A 15,570-nucleotide genomic window follows, 5' to 3' on the forward strand; every position below is an offset into this window, starting at 1 on the left:
CGCCTATCCTTCCAGAAAGGGCATTGCAAGCAAAGGAATGATACAGAATTGTAACCAAGCAAAGAGATTCTGGGGAGCTCCAGTTCTCCATCAAGCAGCTGGAGTAGTCTGATCACTAGTACTCCCCAACTTAAACAGTGGACTGATCACCATGTTCTTAAAGCCCTGGGAAGCTTAGCTTCTGCCTCTCTAACCAGCCCGGTATTTTCTCAATTTGTCAGATAAACCATCTTGCTTCACCATGGTTGTTCCTTCTGACCAGAACACTCCTGGCCCACCCCTTCCCCTGGTTCACTCCTACTCATCCTTCAGAGGTCAGCTCAAACATCACTTCTTTAAGATTTCCTGACCTCCTAGGGTACTTCAAATCCCCCTAACCAGATGCTATCTTAGTACCCTATAATTATCCTCATCACACTGTCATTCTAGTTGACTGCATAGGTACTAAGTTATTTAATATATTAATATTTCTTCCCAACTGAAATGTCATCTTCATGAGGAAGAGACCATGTCTGCCCAGTTTCTTATTGCATCCCCAGCAGCAAACACAGTGGCTTGCACAGTCAGTATTCAGTATTTAATAAGTGAACCAAAGGCAGCTTAGTAAAGCAGAAGTGGAAAGTGTGCATGAAGAAGCGGTAGAAGAAAACACTGGAATATTAAGCCAGACAGATGATAGGAGCTATGTGTTCCAGGTTAAGAAATTTGGACTTTAATTTGAAGACAGTGCTGGTCACTAAAGGTCTTAAGCTAGGCTAATGACCTTGTTTTAGGAATGCGAAATGCTGATCTGGCTGGTGAAACTGGAGGTGAGGAACACTTCAAAGGCTGTTGTAGGAAACCAGGTGAGAGGTGTTAGACAACAGAGGGTGAGGTAGAGGGAGATAGCCAGGAGCCTTAGGTGGATCACAATCTGAGAGAGGTGAACTAGAGTCAAGAATCCAGAAAGAAAGAGACTCACCCCATCTGGAGGGCCTGTAAGGAAGGAGGAAAAAGGATGTGTCAGATGTGAGGGAAGGGTTTGTTCTTACTGCGTGTTATTTTTAATAAATAAGATGTATTGAGCCTTTGTGTGCCACACACTGTGAGTAATGGCCTCAGTTTCTTCTCATCAGAGGTCGCCTGCCAAGCCTGAGGGATGTGGAGTGGTATAGGGACCGTGAAGAGAATGCTTAGGTTTAGAACAGACACTGTAGCGAACAGAAGGAGGAGCTGGCAAGACGCTGGGAGAGCGTGATTGGTGCCACCCTTGTGTGCAGAGGCCTGTGGTTTTCTCCAGTGGGACTGAGCAGGCTGGGCACAGGAATGAAAATGGTGGATATTTAAATCAAAATAGAATTAGGGGAGTGGGTGGCAAACTACGGCCTCTGGGCCAAATCCGGCTCACTGCCTGTTTGGTAAATAAAGTTTTATTAGAATACAACCATGCTAATTTGCTGTTTTTTGTGCTGCAACAGGCAGAGTTGAATAATTGCCACAGAGACTATATGTCCCACAAAGCCCAAAATATTTGCTATCTGGTCCTTTACAAAAATGGTTTGCTGACCCCTGGATTACAAGTTAGCAGGTAAGGCAGAATACATGGCAGCAAGGGAGTGGTAAGAAAGTGGTTGAAGGGATGGAGAATGGGGATCTAGACTGGTTAAGAAAGGAGGCAAAGCCAGGCGGGCATTGATAGATTGGGAGAAAATAAGAGGATTTTCGTTGCATCTGTTCTCTCAGTGAGGCCAAAGTATCAATACGTTAAAAAGAATGCGAGAGCCGGAAGTAAGTGAGAAGAAAAGTAATTTTGGAAAACAGGTTTCAGAGGAGGGCAGTCCTGAGTGATGACATGTTCTAGGGACTACTCAGAGGAATGGCTGAAGGTCATTGTGGTGAGGAATTCAAGAAACAGTGAGGCCAGGATGGATGGCTAGTCTCCATGGACATTGGCGTCACTCAGGGTGATGGAGAATAGAGAAGATAGTGTCTGTGTTCCAGTTTTGTTTTAAGAAGTATTTGTTTATATGAAGGGTCCAGGTCTGGTATTATAACCTTTTCGGAGATAATGAGTTAGGAAAATTAAAAAATTCTTGCACGCTCATATTTTAGTGGATCTCAACTATCAGGAAAGTGAAGGCAGCCACCTAATACACCTTAATATTTGTACCAAACGAGAGGGATTTATTTGCTGCTGCAACCTCATTTGATCTTGATACTAAGTAACTCTGTTCTTGGAACAGCTCATTTCTTCCCCTCAGTTTAAATTTTAAGTTATTTATCTGTAGCTCAAACTATTCTTTCAAGTTATTAGATACTTGATCATGTACACAAAAAGAGAAGGAGGAAGCTAGTAGATTCCTGGAAGCTAGAAATGGTGGCAGACAGCCTTCATTATATTCTCATAAGCCACATTTGTAGTAAGTATGTTCGGCTACACTGGTCTTGGCTTTCTAATTTTTTTGGAGGGAAAAATTCAGTATTCTACACTTTCTCATATTGGATAGTGGTAGGCGTTGTCGCTGCCTTCATCCTTTTTTCCTATCCAATTGGCTTCGTTTTTTTTACCATGGTCTTCACTAGTAGTTGTTCTAGATACCTGTTTTTCAGTCTACCTTTGAAAGTGAAAGGAATCGAACTTGACACACACACACACAAGACCCATTAACCATGCACTTTTCCTTTTTGTCTGTAAAAGGCTTCAGAGCCAGAAATTGAGGAAAATGGTAGAAAACAGTTCTCCAAAGTGTCTTGGCAAAGCCTGAGTTACTGCTCAGGCTGGCTCAGAAGCACCGTGCAGAGTAGAGTTGAAGGCAGCCTTCATCACCCCTCCAGGGAGGCAGCCCCAGCAACTCTTGTAGTATACGTCTCCTGCCTGCTGTTTCACAGGCAAAAAACCACACCTATTTAATTTTCAAAGCTTATACTTTATACTTTATAGGTAAGTGAGAAAACTCATCTTTAATCCAATTTTCCCAATAAAAATTTAGCATAAGTGATTAAGAGGTTTCCTAAATCTATTATTCTATGTAGCATATTTATAATGACATTAAATTTCCAAATGTTACACTTTTTAAAAATTGAAATCTAATTAATATACCATAAAATGCATCCTTTTAAAATGTATGATTTAGTAGCTTTTAGTGTATTCTCAGTTGTGAAGTCATCACCACTAATTCAGAAACACTTTTATCACTGGCTAGAAGTCCTACACTCATTAGCAGTCACTCCCCATTCTTCCCTCCCTCTAAGTACCGTCAACCACGGGTCTTGTTGTCTCTATGTATTTGCCTATTCTAAACATTTCATAGAAATGGAATCATGAAATATGTGGCCTTTTGTGTCTGGCTTATTTTACTTAGCCTAATATTTTCAAGATTCATCCATGTTGTAACATATATCAGTACTTCATTGCTTTTTATGTCTAATTCCATTGTAACAAGATATATATAGATACAGATAGATAGAAAAATAGAATATAGTATATAGTATACCAAAAAGTATATAGTATATAGGATACCAAAAAGTATATCTATTTCTCTCTCTCTCTTCTATAGAAAGAGAGAAATAAAGCTTTCTCTATTCTATAGAAATAGATATGCTTTTGGCTATTACAAATAATGCTGCCATAAACATTTGTGTAAAATGTTACATTTTTATTTTTTAAGGCTCATTTATTATACACTCTACAAAAGAACAGAGTATAAATGTAGTAAAGAACAAAGGAAACCAAAATGACAGGCATACACTTTTACATAGCAAGTATGGACAAAACTTGTCAAGATTCTTTAAATACTTCTACTTTTAACATTTAACAGTCAAAATCAGTTTCTACAAATAATTTATTATCTCAGCAAGAAGTTTTAGAACACTCAACCTATGTGATTCAAACTATGACTGTCTTAATGAAGAAAGTTTAATTTTGTCCTCTTTGAAAATCTCCAAATTGCTGGAAGCCAAGTAAACCAGGTCAGTACCAGTTTTTAAAAGATTCAAAGGCTTTTAAGCCTATGACTTCTTAGGAAGTCATAATTGCTTAGAAAAATTATTCAAGGTATGTATTCAGCTTTTAATTATATTAACATGCAAGAAAAAAACATCCGTACATCTAATTATCATCAGTAGCCAGTTAATTGCTAGATCTTCCAAAACCAGAGACAAGTCTTCTTAAGAATCAAGGCTTTTCAGACCTCTCCACTAATACATTGCAGTATGCAGACTTTGTTTAACTTCATTTAACAGAAGAGAAGATCCTTTAAAGTGTAGTGGAAGACAGGCTGACATTTTCTGTGCTCTCTCCTTCTAAGTGTAGACACAGCTTTTGTTGCTGATACCCTGGTCAACAGCCTTTGTGCTTATCAGTTCTTCCTTAGTTCACTGTCCTTCTGACTGAGAAATGTGATGTCCAAACGTTGAAGTTTCTGGACAAGAAAATGGAGAAGCCTCCTAAGATCTATTTTCTTTCTCAAATGAATCATCTTTTTGAAATGCAAATTTCTGCTTAAGTGCATGAGACGTTAAAGACACCAGATCCCAATATGAATATTTTCCTCTTATGAATGGGTCTGCCACCAGGTGACTGTTCAATTGCACAGAGCTTTATTTATGTCCTCTAGAACATCCAACATGTTTAGAACATCTTTATTTCTGTGGCTTTTTGGATGATGACTATACTAGCACCTGGGTGCTGTTTGTTCATTTCAGTAGCTGGATTATCTGAGTCACAAATATTATTAGATCCTAGTTGTATGGGAAGAAAACATGGAAGCTAGAGAGAAGAAAACTGAGGAGGAAGTGGTAGTGGAGGAGGAGAAGAAAGCATTGAACTTGGAAACTGATTTTTATTATGTTAAGGCTCATTACACACTCTACAAAGGAACAGAGTATAAATGCAGTAAAGAACAAATATATATGTGTGACTCCCCACTCAGCTGAACAGCCCCTGATGATGGCATTTGTCCCAAACTAATGGGCCCATCATTCAAGCCAAAGGAACTAGAATTTGTACTGTTTTTCAGTTCCTGCATTTCCACAATTGCAGGAATCTGAGAGTGAAGAAAAGTTAGCTCAACTTCAGGGGCACCTATTTTTTTTTAATTGCAGCTTCATTTACAAGATCATTTTTCACTGGTTTGTTGTGTTTCAGAGCAGATGACAGTGGATCCCAAACTAGTTGCAAAGGATGGACACATTCCATTTTCTCTTCATTTTTCCATATACTATTTTGAAATCTGAGAAAACTGGCTTCCTCGACATTTGCCACACACAAAATATCAGCAAAAGATGGAACAATAGATCCAGAATTATCAGAGTCTATAGAGTTCAAGAACTGGATCAACTCAAAATTGTGCCTTCAACAAGGTTCTAACAGAAGTATTTTCTCATTAATATGAACAGTATTCCTAGTTGATCCATAGTCTTTATTTTCCCAAATCAGCAAAACCTGATCTATAGGAACGCCAGAATATTCACTATGAGAGACACTGATGAAGCAAATACAGAAGCCAATTCAAGGAAGCATTGTCAGTTTCCTGGTACCTTTCTCTGAAGCTGGCCTTCCAGCAACTACCAGAATGGCAAATGGAGGGCATTACGAATCCTGTCTCAGAATCCTCCATTGAAGAGGCGCTGATCCTGGTCCAGGAGTACGCAGACATCGACCTGGTGTCTGCTCGCACACCTTGGCTTGCAGGCCACAGGCAGTAACGATGACCTCACTGAGGGGTGTGAGATCAACCCGGTGCCCAGCCCTGGCACCCCTCGCTCAGCCAGGGTAACTCCCTAGGAGGCATGGTTGCCTCCTCCTGTTCCCAGCCAACCTATCACTGGTCCCGAGGACAGGACCACTCAGTGTTACATTTTAAACCATGGAACAAAATCAGAATATTTTAATTTGTATATAGTTAACTTGACAGACATTGTATATCAGCTAGGAAGACTGAAAGAGGTGAATTGGAGAATGACAAAAACTTCTCTGTTTTACAGTGAACTATTTAAAGTGTTTAGTTGACCAAAGCCCTTCTGCTTACAGAAAGATTTATATCTCTAGCTCATAAGAGTTTTTAATTATTTCTAGAAATTTCTCATTTTATTTTTGCAGCACAGTTCTAAATGCTTTTAAAATGGAAAGTTTTAATATCACGATTAACTGGTCCGATATTATTTATGAGTATAATAAGTTAAAGTTAACACATCAGCATTTGGAATAATTTTATCAGGGCTGTCTTCAAGCAAGCCCAACATTAATTGGTGTGCATATATCACACAATGAGATTTTAAAATACAACGATTTATTGTAGCTTATTTCGGTTCTGCTGAGTAGACTGTGAATGTTAACAAGAGACCCAAATAACTTCTGTAGTGAGCCTGGTCAGGAGAACTAAATGGGCAGTGAGGATGCACCCTGGAGAGCAGCTTGAAGTATGTGTACAGCTGTGGAATGTTTGGAAACAAAAGTAAATTGATATGCGGCAATTATAGATGAAGTGGCTTTTTATAAGCAAAAGCATCATGTAGCCTATGACTCAAAGCTGCAAAACTGTAAACAATGATAAGCGATTTCGTCAGCAGTTGTAGTCATAAGGCAAAAGAAAGGTGGCTAAATAGTAGAAAGCAGTGGGTCCCAGCCTTTAGCATACCTCAGAAACACCTGGCAGCTTGTTACAACTTAGTTTTCTGGGCCCAACCCCCCAGTTTCTGATTTAGTATATCTGGAACCCAAGAAATTCATTACTGACAAATTCCCAGGTGATGCTACTGCAGTCACATTTTGAGAACCACTGGCATCAAGTTAAATACCAGGTTTTTTAGTCACAGCATATATATGTGACTAACCTAACTGTGTATCTTTAAATATATACGATAACATGGGGCCAGGCTCAGTGGCTCACGCCTATAATCTCAGCACTTTAGGAGGCCGAGGCGGGCAGATCACGAGGTCAGGAGATTGAGACCATCCTGGCTAACACAGTGAAACCCTGTCTCTACTAAAAATACAAAAAACAATTAGCTGGGCGTGGTGGCAGGCACCTGTAGTCCCAGCTACTCGGCAGGCAGAGGCAGAAGAATGGTGTGAACCCGGAAGGCAGAGCTTGCAGTGAGCCGAGATTGCGCCACTGCACTCCAGCCTGGGCGACAGAGTGAGACTCTGTCTCAAAAAAAAAAAAAAACCACATGATATTAATATTTGACTCAAACATTATTTCTGTCTTAGCCTACTTAAAATGTTTCTTATTAAGTTATTCTTTCTGACTAGAAGGAACTCAAATTCTATTTCTAGAGTCTTTTCTTAGTACTTTAACAGATATGTTTTGAGTCCTAGAATCTTTTTTTTTTTTTTGAGACAGGGTCTCACCCTTTTGTCCAGGTTGGAGTGCCCTGGCATGACCACGGCTCACTGCAGCCTCAAACTCCCAGGCTCAGGTGGTCCTCCCATTTTAGTCTCCCAAGTAGGTGGGACCACAGGTACATGCCACCATGCCCAACTAATTTTTGTACTTTTTGTAGAGAAGGGGTTTCGCCATGTTGCTCAGGCTGTTCTCAAATTCCTGGGCCCAAGCTATCCTCCCACCTCGACCTCCCAAAGTGCTGGGATTACAGGTGTGAGCCACCATGCCCAGCCGGGTCCTAGAATCTCATCAAGAATAGATAAGTTCTGTAAAGTGATGCACCGATCTTGCCTCAAATATCCCTACCAAATGGTTTTTCAGGCTGTGCATGAGCTCTGAGCATCACTCACCATTATTATTTTTGTGTGTGAAGAACCATGACAATGAGATATTTTTTTTTTAATTAAGTGGGCTAAAATCTGTTTTCTGTAAGTTCTACCTGTTGATCCCAGTTCTAGCTCCTGCAAACTATGAGTAATGGAAGGTATTATTATTAAGGTTTTCTGATTGTCTTCAAATAATTAGATATAGCCTCTCATCCTTCTACCATCTCTTTTTGGGTAAAGATTAGCATATCCATCAACTATTTCTTATAGATAAGATGTCAAGTCCCCTCACTGTCCTGGTTACCTGCCTTCTAAATTTTATACTCAAAATTTAACATAATTCTATAATACTGTAAAAATAATTCTAATGTAATAGAATTGTGTGGAAGTATAGAATTGTGATTAAGATCATATTCTATGACATCAGAGAAACTTGAATTTGAATCTCATCTTTGCCCTTTTCTAGCCTTGTGGTCTTGGGAAAGATTTTTAGCCTCTTTCAGATTCCTTTGCCTCATATTTAAAACGGGGTTATAAAACCTACTCCATCTGGTGCTAAACAAAGAGAATTTAAAAACAACTATTTGAGGGGGCCAGGCACAGTGGCTCACAGAGGTAATCCCAGCTTCAGGAGGCTGAGGAGTGAGGATCACCTGAGGCCAGGAGTTTGAGACCAGCCTTGGCAATGTAACAAGACCCCTTCTCTACAAAAAATTCAAGAAAAGAGCCAGGCATTGGTGGCCCACACCTGTAGTCTCAGCTACTAGGAAGGCTGAGGCGGGAGGATCACTTGAACCCAGGTTGAGGCTGTAGTGAGTCATGACTGCACCACTGCACTCAAGTCTGGGTGACAGAGCAAGGTCCTGTTTCTAAAAAAAGAAAAAAAAAAACAGGCATTTGAAAAGTGGTTAAGTCCTTAGACAGGTGAACAATTACCATGAATACCCACCTACCTCTGCAACCCGTGGCAGAGTCTGAAGATTCGTTTTCTGGAGAGGGCAGATGGAAGGTCTCTGAAATGAGGGATGCTAGGTAGAGTTACAAGTGTGGGCACTGTCACCAAAACCACAGGATTATGTGATGATATGTAAACCACATGCTAAATGCTGCAGCTCCCTCCCCCTGCTGGCCTCCCAGCACCCTGATAGCTAGACCTTTACCCTCTAGGTAGGAGATAGGACAACTTTTCTCCTAGAACCTAACTGGCCTAGAGGAACGAACTAAAGATACTGACATTAGTGGTTCCCCAACAAATGACTATTCACTGAAGCTCAAAGTTGACAAGTGCCATACACACACTCAAAGTTCCTTTCAACTTTTAATCCTCCACACTTAAACATAAGCAGATAGCAAGGGGTACCAACATCTGAATATAAAACATTGAAACGAAAACAAAGAAAAATAATTTTGAGGAAACATACACTATGAAGGGAAAGGAAAACTTTTTCAAAGAAGCTTATTATCCTCAAAGAAATAAGAGAATACAGTATATGAAACAAGAACAAGACATTACAAAAAGAATTTCTGGAAACCAAAAAAAAGAGCTCTTGGAAATTTAAAAATATAATAGCAGAAATATAAGAAGTCAATGAGAGGATTGGAAGCTAAAGCTGATAAAATCTACATGGAAGTAAAGCAAAAAGATGGAGGTGGGGAAAATGGGAAAAAAAAGTAAGAAAATTAGAAGACTAGTCCAAGAGATCTAACATCTGACAAGAGGAGGTTCTGAAAGAGACAACAGAGAAAACACAGAGGAGAAAATAAGTGATTAAATCATTTAGAATAATTTTCTGAGGCTGAAGGAAATAGGTTGCCTGACTGAGTTGACCTCAGTGAGTGAAAATAGTCTCACTTCAGGGCACATCACTGAGAAGCTTCCAAACCGTGTGAAACAAAGAGGAAATTCTGTAATGCTTCAGAGATAAAACAGGTTACATGCAATGAATAAGAATTCGAATGGCTCCAACCCCTGAACAGCAATACTAGAAACAAGAAGACAGTGAAATATGGCCTTCAAAATTCTGAAAGAAGGATTTCTGACCTAGAATTCTTTAACCAAACTATCATTAAGCCTAAAAGTAGAGTACAGACATTTTCAGACACGCAGGTTCTCAAAACGTTTACTTCTCATGGCTATCGTCATTAACATGCCCACTACCATCTTTCCACCTTCTTAATCCAAAGATAGTCTGTCTCAATTAGCCTGACCTAGATTCCTAACTGTTCTTGGCTTTTCTTGACCGTGTGCTGATGAAGTTCCTGCTTTCCTTTTCATGTCCCTGCTGCTGCATTGGCTGAGAATATATTTCATCCCCAAAAAAAGTTTTGTGATTGGAATTTTTCCTGAGAACTGGAGATAGGCCATGGAAAGCTTTGAAGCAAAAAATAGAAGCTGCCTGCCCTGGCCATAGTTTTTACAGGAGGTCCAATTTAGTTTAGAAGGGGCATGAATATGTAAAGCAAAATAAAATAATGTAGAAAAATAAGCCATATGTTCTCATTAGTAAGCATCAATTTCCCTCTTCTGTGACTTACAATGAAATTTTTTTTTAAGTAGCAAGTTCAGAGTTTGTTGCAAAGAGTTTAGAACTGGATTCCACCAATTTGTATCACATATCATAAGTGAATGTAAATAGATATTCCAAGAAGAAGAGAAAAAAGTTCCATGTTTAAGAAAGCTTGGAAGACACTTGAATAAATTACCGAAGATTTCTCAGAACTTTAGATGCACTGATGGACATTGTTAATCTCCTTTTGGGAGGCACAGTATGCAACTGCCCAGGTGTATTGACTATGAAGCCTGTTTTTACAAAACATCTTCTAACATCTGAAGGAACACAGTGTTTCTCAGAAAAGTTTGGGAAATAATGATTTAGAATGAAGTGTGGGAGATTTAATATGATTTTGCCAGAAAGGAAGTAAAAACTTTCCTAAGTATGTAATTTTATGGGGGGAAAAAAAAGGCTTAGAATGCTTTTTACTTCACTTATAGTTTCTTGGTGAGAAAAAAAATGATTATATACATGTGCTAAAATGTTCTAGATTTCAGATGCGTTGGACTTCAGTCTTGATTATGTTTCACTATAGAGAGAAAAATATTTATTTCACTAACTTTTGGGTACTTGTAGTTGGTAGTTCATTTTGCCATAATAATCTCTACAGGAAAAAAAATTAAAAAGTTGAAGGAATCTGTTACAGGTTTCTCACACTTTCTACTTTAAATACCAACTTAAAATGCTGGCAGTCAGTAGAATGGGGTTTAATACTTTTCTGCTCTCTCTGATTAAGTTTAGTGTAAAAATATGTTGGGCAGGGTTTGAGTCAAGATGAGTCAAGATGAATATTGATAATTCTATTTTAGTTTCATTTCCATGGTATTATTGATATATAATACATCTGTAGATTTTCTTAGTTTCCTGCTTTGGGTTTTTTTAAGCTTATTATGAATAGTTAACATTTAAAATTCTAAGCAGTTTATTTATGTTGAGCCCTTCCAGATAAGCTTTTACATTATAAAATTATTTTAGCTATTACTCTCATTTGTATGTTGCATAAATCTTTTTTCTCTCATTTACACATTTTAGTTTCAACTGCCTCTGAGGGAGCATCTTCCTTTTCTCCTTCATCCATGTCATCTCCTGATCTAGCCTCTCCAGAGAAGTCAGCTCATCTCTTATCCCCAGTTCTGGCCAGACCTTCCTTCTGGACTTTGTCCCATCAACAGTTGTCTTCTACCTCCTTTAAAGATGAAGATAAGACAGCCAAGCTGCATCACTCCTTTGCTTCTAGGGGCCCAGTGTCTTCTGATGTAGAGGAAAATGATAGCCTCAATCTACTGGGAATTCTTCCAAATAACTCTGATTCTGCTAAAAAGAATATAAGTCATATTTCTAGTAGTCACTGGGGAGAGTTTTCCACCCAAAATGTAGATCAGTTCATCCCTGTGTCCTGTTCTGGTTTTCAGTCAACCAAAGACTTCCCCCGGGAACCTGAAGCAAAGAATTCCATTAGTGTTCTTTTAAGGGAGGTAAAATGTGCGATCACTAGATTACATGAAGATCTGAGCACAGTGATCCAAGAACTTAATGTCATCAATAACCACTTGATGAGCATGAGTCTGAATAGTTCACAAATAAGCCAGTCTTCGCAGGTCCCCCAGTCTTCTGAGGGGAGCTTAGATCAGATCTAATCATCACAATATCCATTTTTGATAGAACTCGTGTGGTTCCACTTCCCCAAGACTTAAGTTAGCATTGTATAAATTCATATTACTATGGCAAAAAAGGCGATGGTTTAATTTTTCCTTGTCAGGTGTATCTTTCAAACTAATAATTTCATTTGGGTGGTTTATTTTTTAAAAGGGAAAGATGTCACCTTTGATAATTTCAGATTTAGATATTAGTTCATTTGAAACAGAAGAGAATTTCGTTCTTTCATGCTCTGTACGTCAAATGGGTTAAGCATTAGTGAAAATTGTGGTAAGACCTCAAACTGCAAATGACTGTTCAAGAACTTTTGGATAAGGAGTCAGGAAGAAGCTCTTCATCTTTCAACTGTATGGAGCTTGTTAACAAGCCTCTGAGGTGACCTAGGAGGATCGAGTTTGGGGGTATACATTTCACACATTCTTTTGCAAGTTTTAGGTTGTGCAAACCAAGGGCCAGAAATCTTTTCTTTCTTCCAGATGCTAGTGTTAGGAGTTAAATGGAAATAAGAAGGACATGGGGCAAATGTTTTTACTGTCAATGTATATTGCAAAGTGAATTCAAATGCAAACGATTATTCTACTTCAGAAAATAAATTTGATATTTTTCATCTTCTGCGTATATTTTTAATTCATTAAGACAGCCTTTCAAATAGAAATTTCTCAGTTATTTATGGGCAAAACAATCCAGTTTGGGGATTACAGGCCAGTGATTCCCAACCCTGCTGCACACTGGAATCACCACAGAAGCTTTTCTTTTGTTTTATATTTGTCTGAGAGAATCGTGTAAGGGGCTCCATGTGCCCATCACTCAGTTTCAACAATTACCAGCTCAAGGCTAAAATAATCCTGATTATTTTGAAGACATATGAAACATTTTAAAAATATACTAATGCCAGGGTCCTGCTTCCAGACAAATTGAAACTGGTTTTCATCGTGCAGACTGGATTAGGAGATAAAGGAATTGTCAGTGAAAAGACCTTAATGCTGGAGGAATTTGGCGTGGTTGAAGAATGGCAAGAAAGCTGGTGTGGCTGGAGTGAAGTGAGCAAAGGGGAGAGTAGACGGAGTTCAAGGTCATGGAGCAAAGATGACAGATGACATAGGTTCTTAAAAACCACTGTTAGAGACCTGGCGTGGTAGCTCACATCCGTAATACCAGCATTTTGGGAGGCCAAGGCAGGCGGATCACGAGGTCAGGAGTTCAAGACCAGCCTGGGCAAGATGGTGAAATCCTGTCTCTACAAAAAATACAAAAAAAAATTAGCCGGGCATGGTGGCGGGCACCTGTAATCCCAGCTACTCAGGAGGCTGAGGCAGAGAATTGTTTGAACTCGGGAGGTGGAGCTTGCAGTGAGCCAAGATCATGCCACTGCACTCCAGCCACTGGGCAACAGAGTGAGAATCCATCTCAAAAAAACAAAACAAAACAAAACAAAAAAACATTGTTAGAGATTTTGGCTTCTACTCTGTGAAAATAAAAATTAGGATAGGGGTTTAAGATATAAAATGATATGTGACCTTTGATTCTTTTTTGAGATGGAGTCTTGCTTTGTCGCCCAGGCTGGAGTGCAGTGGTGTGATCTTGGCTCACTGCAACCTCCGCCTCCTGGGTTCAAGCGATTCTCCTGCCTCAGCCTCCCAAGTAGCTGCATTACAGGCGCCCGCCTAATTTTTGTATTTTTAGTAGTTTCAGGGTTGGGCAGGATGGTCTTGATCCCTTGGCCTCGTGATCCGCCCGCCTTGGCCTCCCAAAGTGGTAGGATTACAGGTGTGAGCCACTGCGTCCGGCAACTTTAATTCTAAATGATTGCTCTTGCTTTGGCAGGGGAACTGGTACAAGAACATGGGGTGAGGCAGGTAAGCCAGTTAGCAGGCTGTTGCAGATATCCAGATGAGAGCTGATGATGGCTCAAAGCAGGGTGGGCATAGTGAAGGTGAGTGAGAAGTTACTAGTTCAGGGATTCACTAATGGATTGGACAAAATATTTATAAGAGAAAGAAGAGTCAATGACAAATTCAAAGTATTGGACCAAGCAACTGAAATTCAAAATGACATTGCCATCAACTGAGATGAGGAAGGCTATAGGTAGAGAAAATTTAGAGACATTCAATTTTTGATATGTTAATTTCAATTATCTGTTAGATAGCCAAGTAGGCACCTGGAAGCGAAAGCCGAGTCTGTGAGGGAGTCTAGATTGGAATGGAGGCAGGCAGTTAGGATTTGGTGGTTATTTAAAACTATGAGACGAAATGAAATGACCAACGGACTAAGCATGATCATGGACAGAAGTTGAAGGCCTGAGTCCTAGGCAGTTATAACAAAGAGATTAAGAAAAAGTTGAAGAGCCAATGAAGGAAACTGAGAACAAGCCATCACCCAGGTAGAATTAAACAACAGCGTGTTGTGTTTGGAAACCAAGAGTATACAGTTGTACATTGAATATATGCCCTTTACATAGATTCACCAGTTGTTAACATTTTGCCATGTTCACCTTATCTCCCTCTGTTGCAAAATATGTTTATATATGCATTATATCAATAGAGAGACATGTTTTACTGAACTTGGTGAAGGTAACTTGCAGACATTCTGACACTTCACAACACTTCTGGTGAACATACTAATTATATGATCAAGGGTAATTATTATCCAACTTACCTTCCAGTTAATCATTTCTCTCTTCAGCTATGTCTAGTCCATTGTCAAATCATCCATCAGGTTTTAATTAGGTTAGTATATTTTTTATTTCTAGAATTCTACTTGGTTCTTTTAAAATTTGCTGTAGTTTTATAAGTCAATGTTTATTGCAGATATTTTCAAGTATGTCTTTACTATTAAGAATAGTAACCAAACTAGTATAGAATTCTTACTGGTGAGAATATTAGGTGGGGCATGGTGGTTCATGCCTGTAATCCCAGCACTTTGGAAGGCCGAGGTGGGAGGGTCACTTGAGCCTAGGAGTTGGAGACCAGCCTGGGCAACATAGCTAGACTGTGTCTCTACAAAAAAGAGAAAATTTAGCTGGGCATGGTGGCATGTGCCTGTGGTCCAGCTACTCAGGAGGCTGAGATGGGAGGATTGTTTGGGCCTGAGAGGTTGAGGTGGCAGTGAGCTGTGATCACACCACTGCACTCCAGCCTGGGCGACAGAGTAAAACCCCGTCCAAAAAAAAAAAGTAATGAATATTAAGTAAACTAGAGAGTATTTTTACCAGCAAACTAGTAATAATCATTTAATATATGTATTTAAGATTATAAATAGCTTAACTGTATAGCTGTATCCCACAAAGCCTTTAAAGTTGAAATATAATTCACATACCATAAAATTTACCTTTTCAAGGTATATAATTCAGTGATTTCTACCGTATTCACAAGGTTGCACAGCCATCACCGTTATCTAATTCCAGAACATTTTCGTCATCACAAAAAGGTACCTCATCCCCATTAGCAGCTGCTCCCCATACCCCCCTCCTCCAAGCCCCAGCAACCACTCATTTACTGTCTGTTTCCATGAATCTGCTTATTTTGGCTATTTCATACAAATGGAATTATATAATATAGCTTTTTGTGTTTGACTTCGTAGCATAATTTTTTGAGATTCATTCATGTTTTAGCATGTAGCTTACATTCTTTTTGTGGCTGAGTAATATCCATTGTATGGATATACCACGTT

General features: G+C 39.2%; 1 protein-coding gene and 1 pseudogene across 1 annotated transcript in view; one reads left to right on the forward strand and one right to left on the reverse strand.

The window, feature by feature from the left end:
- Window positions 1–12,508, forward strand: part of ENTHD1 (ENTH domain containing 1) — a 145,517-nt gene extending 133,009 nt beyond the window's left edge. The window contains exon 7 of the mRNA XM_003264781.3: window positions 11,278–12,508. Coding sequence (XP_003264829.1) covers window positions 11,278–11,882 — 605 coding nt within the window. The 3' untranslated portion in view covers window positions 11,883–12,508. The remainder of the gene's footprint in view (window positions 1–11,277) is intronic.
- On the reverse strand, window positions 4,282–5,636 carry LOC105739994 (annotated as a pseudogene).
- Window positions 12,509–15,570: the final 3,062 nt, after the last annotated feature.

Source organism: Nomascus leucogenys, chromosome 7b, assembly GCF_006542625.1.
Source record: "Nomascus leucogenys isolate Asia chromosome 7b, Asia_NLE_v1, whole genome shotgun sequence".
NCBI lineage: Eukaryota > Metazoa > Chordata > Mammalia > Primates > Hylobatidae > Nomascus > Nomascus leucogenys.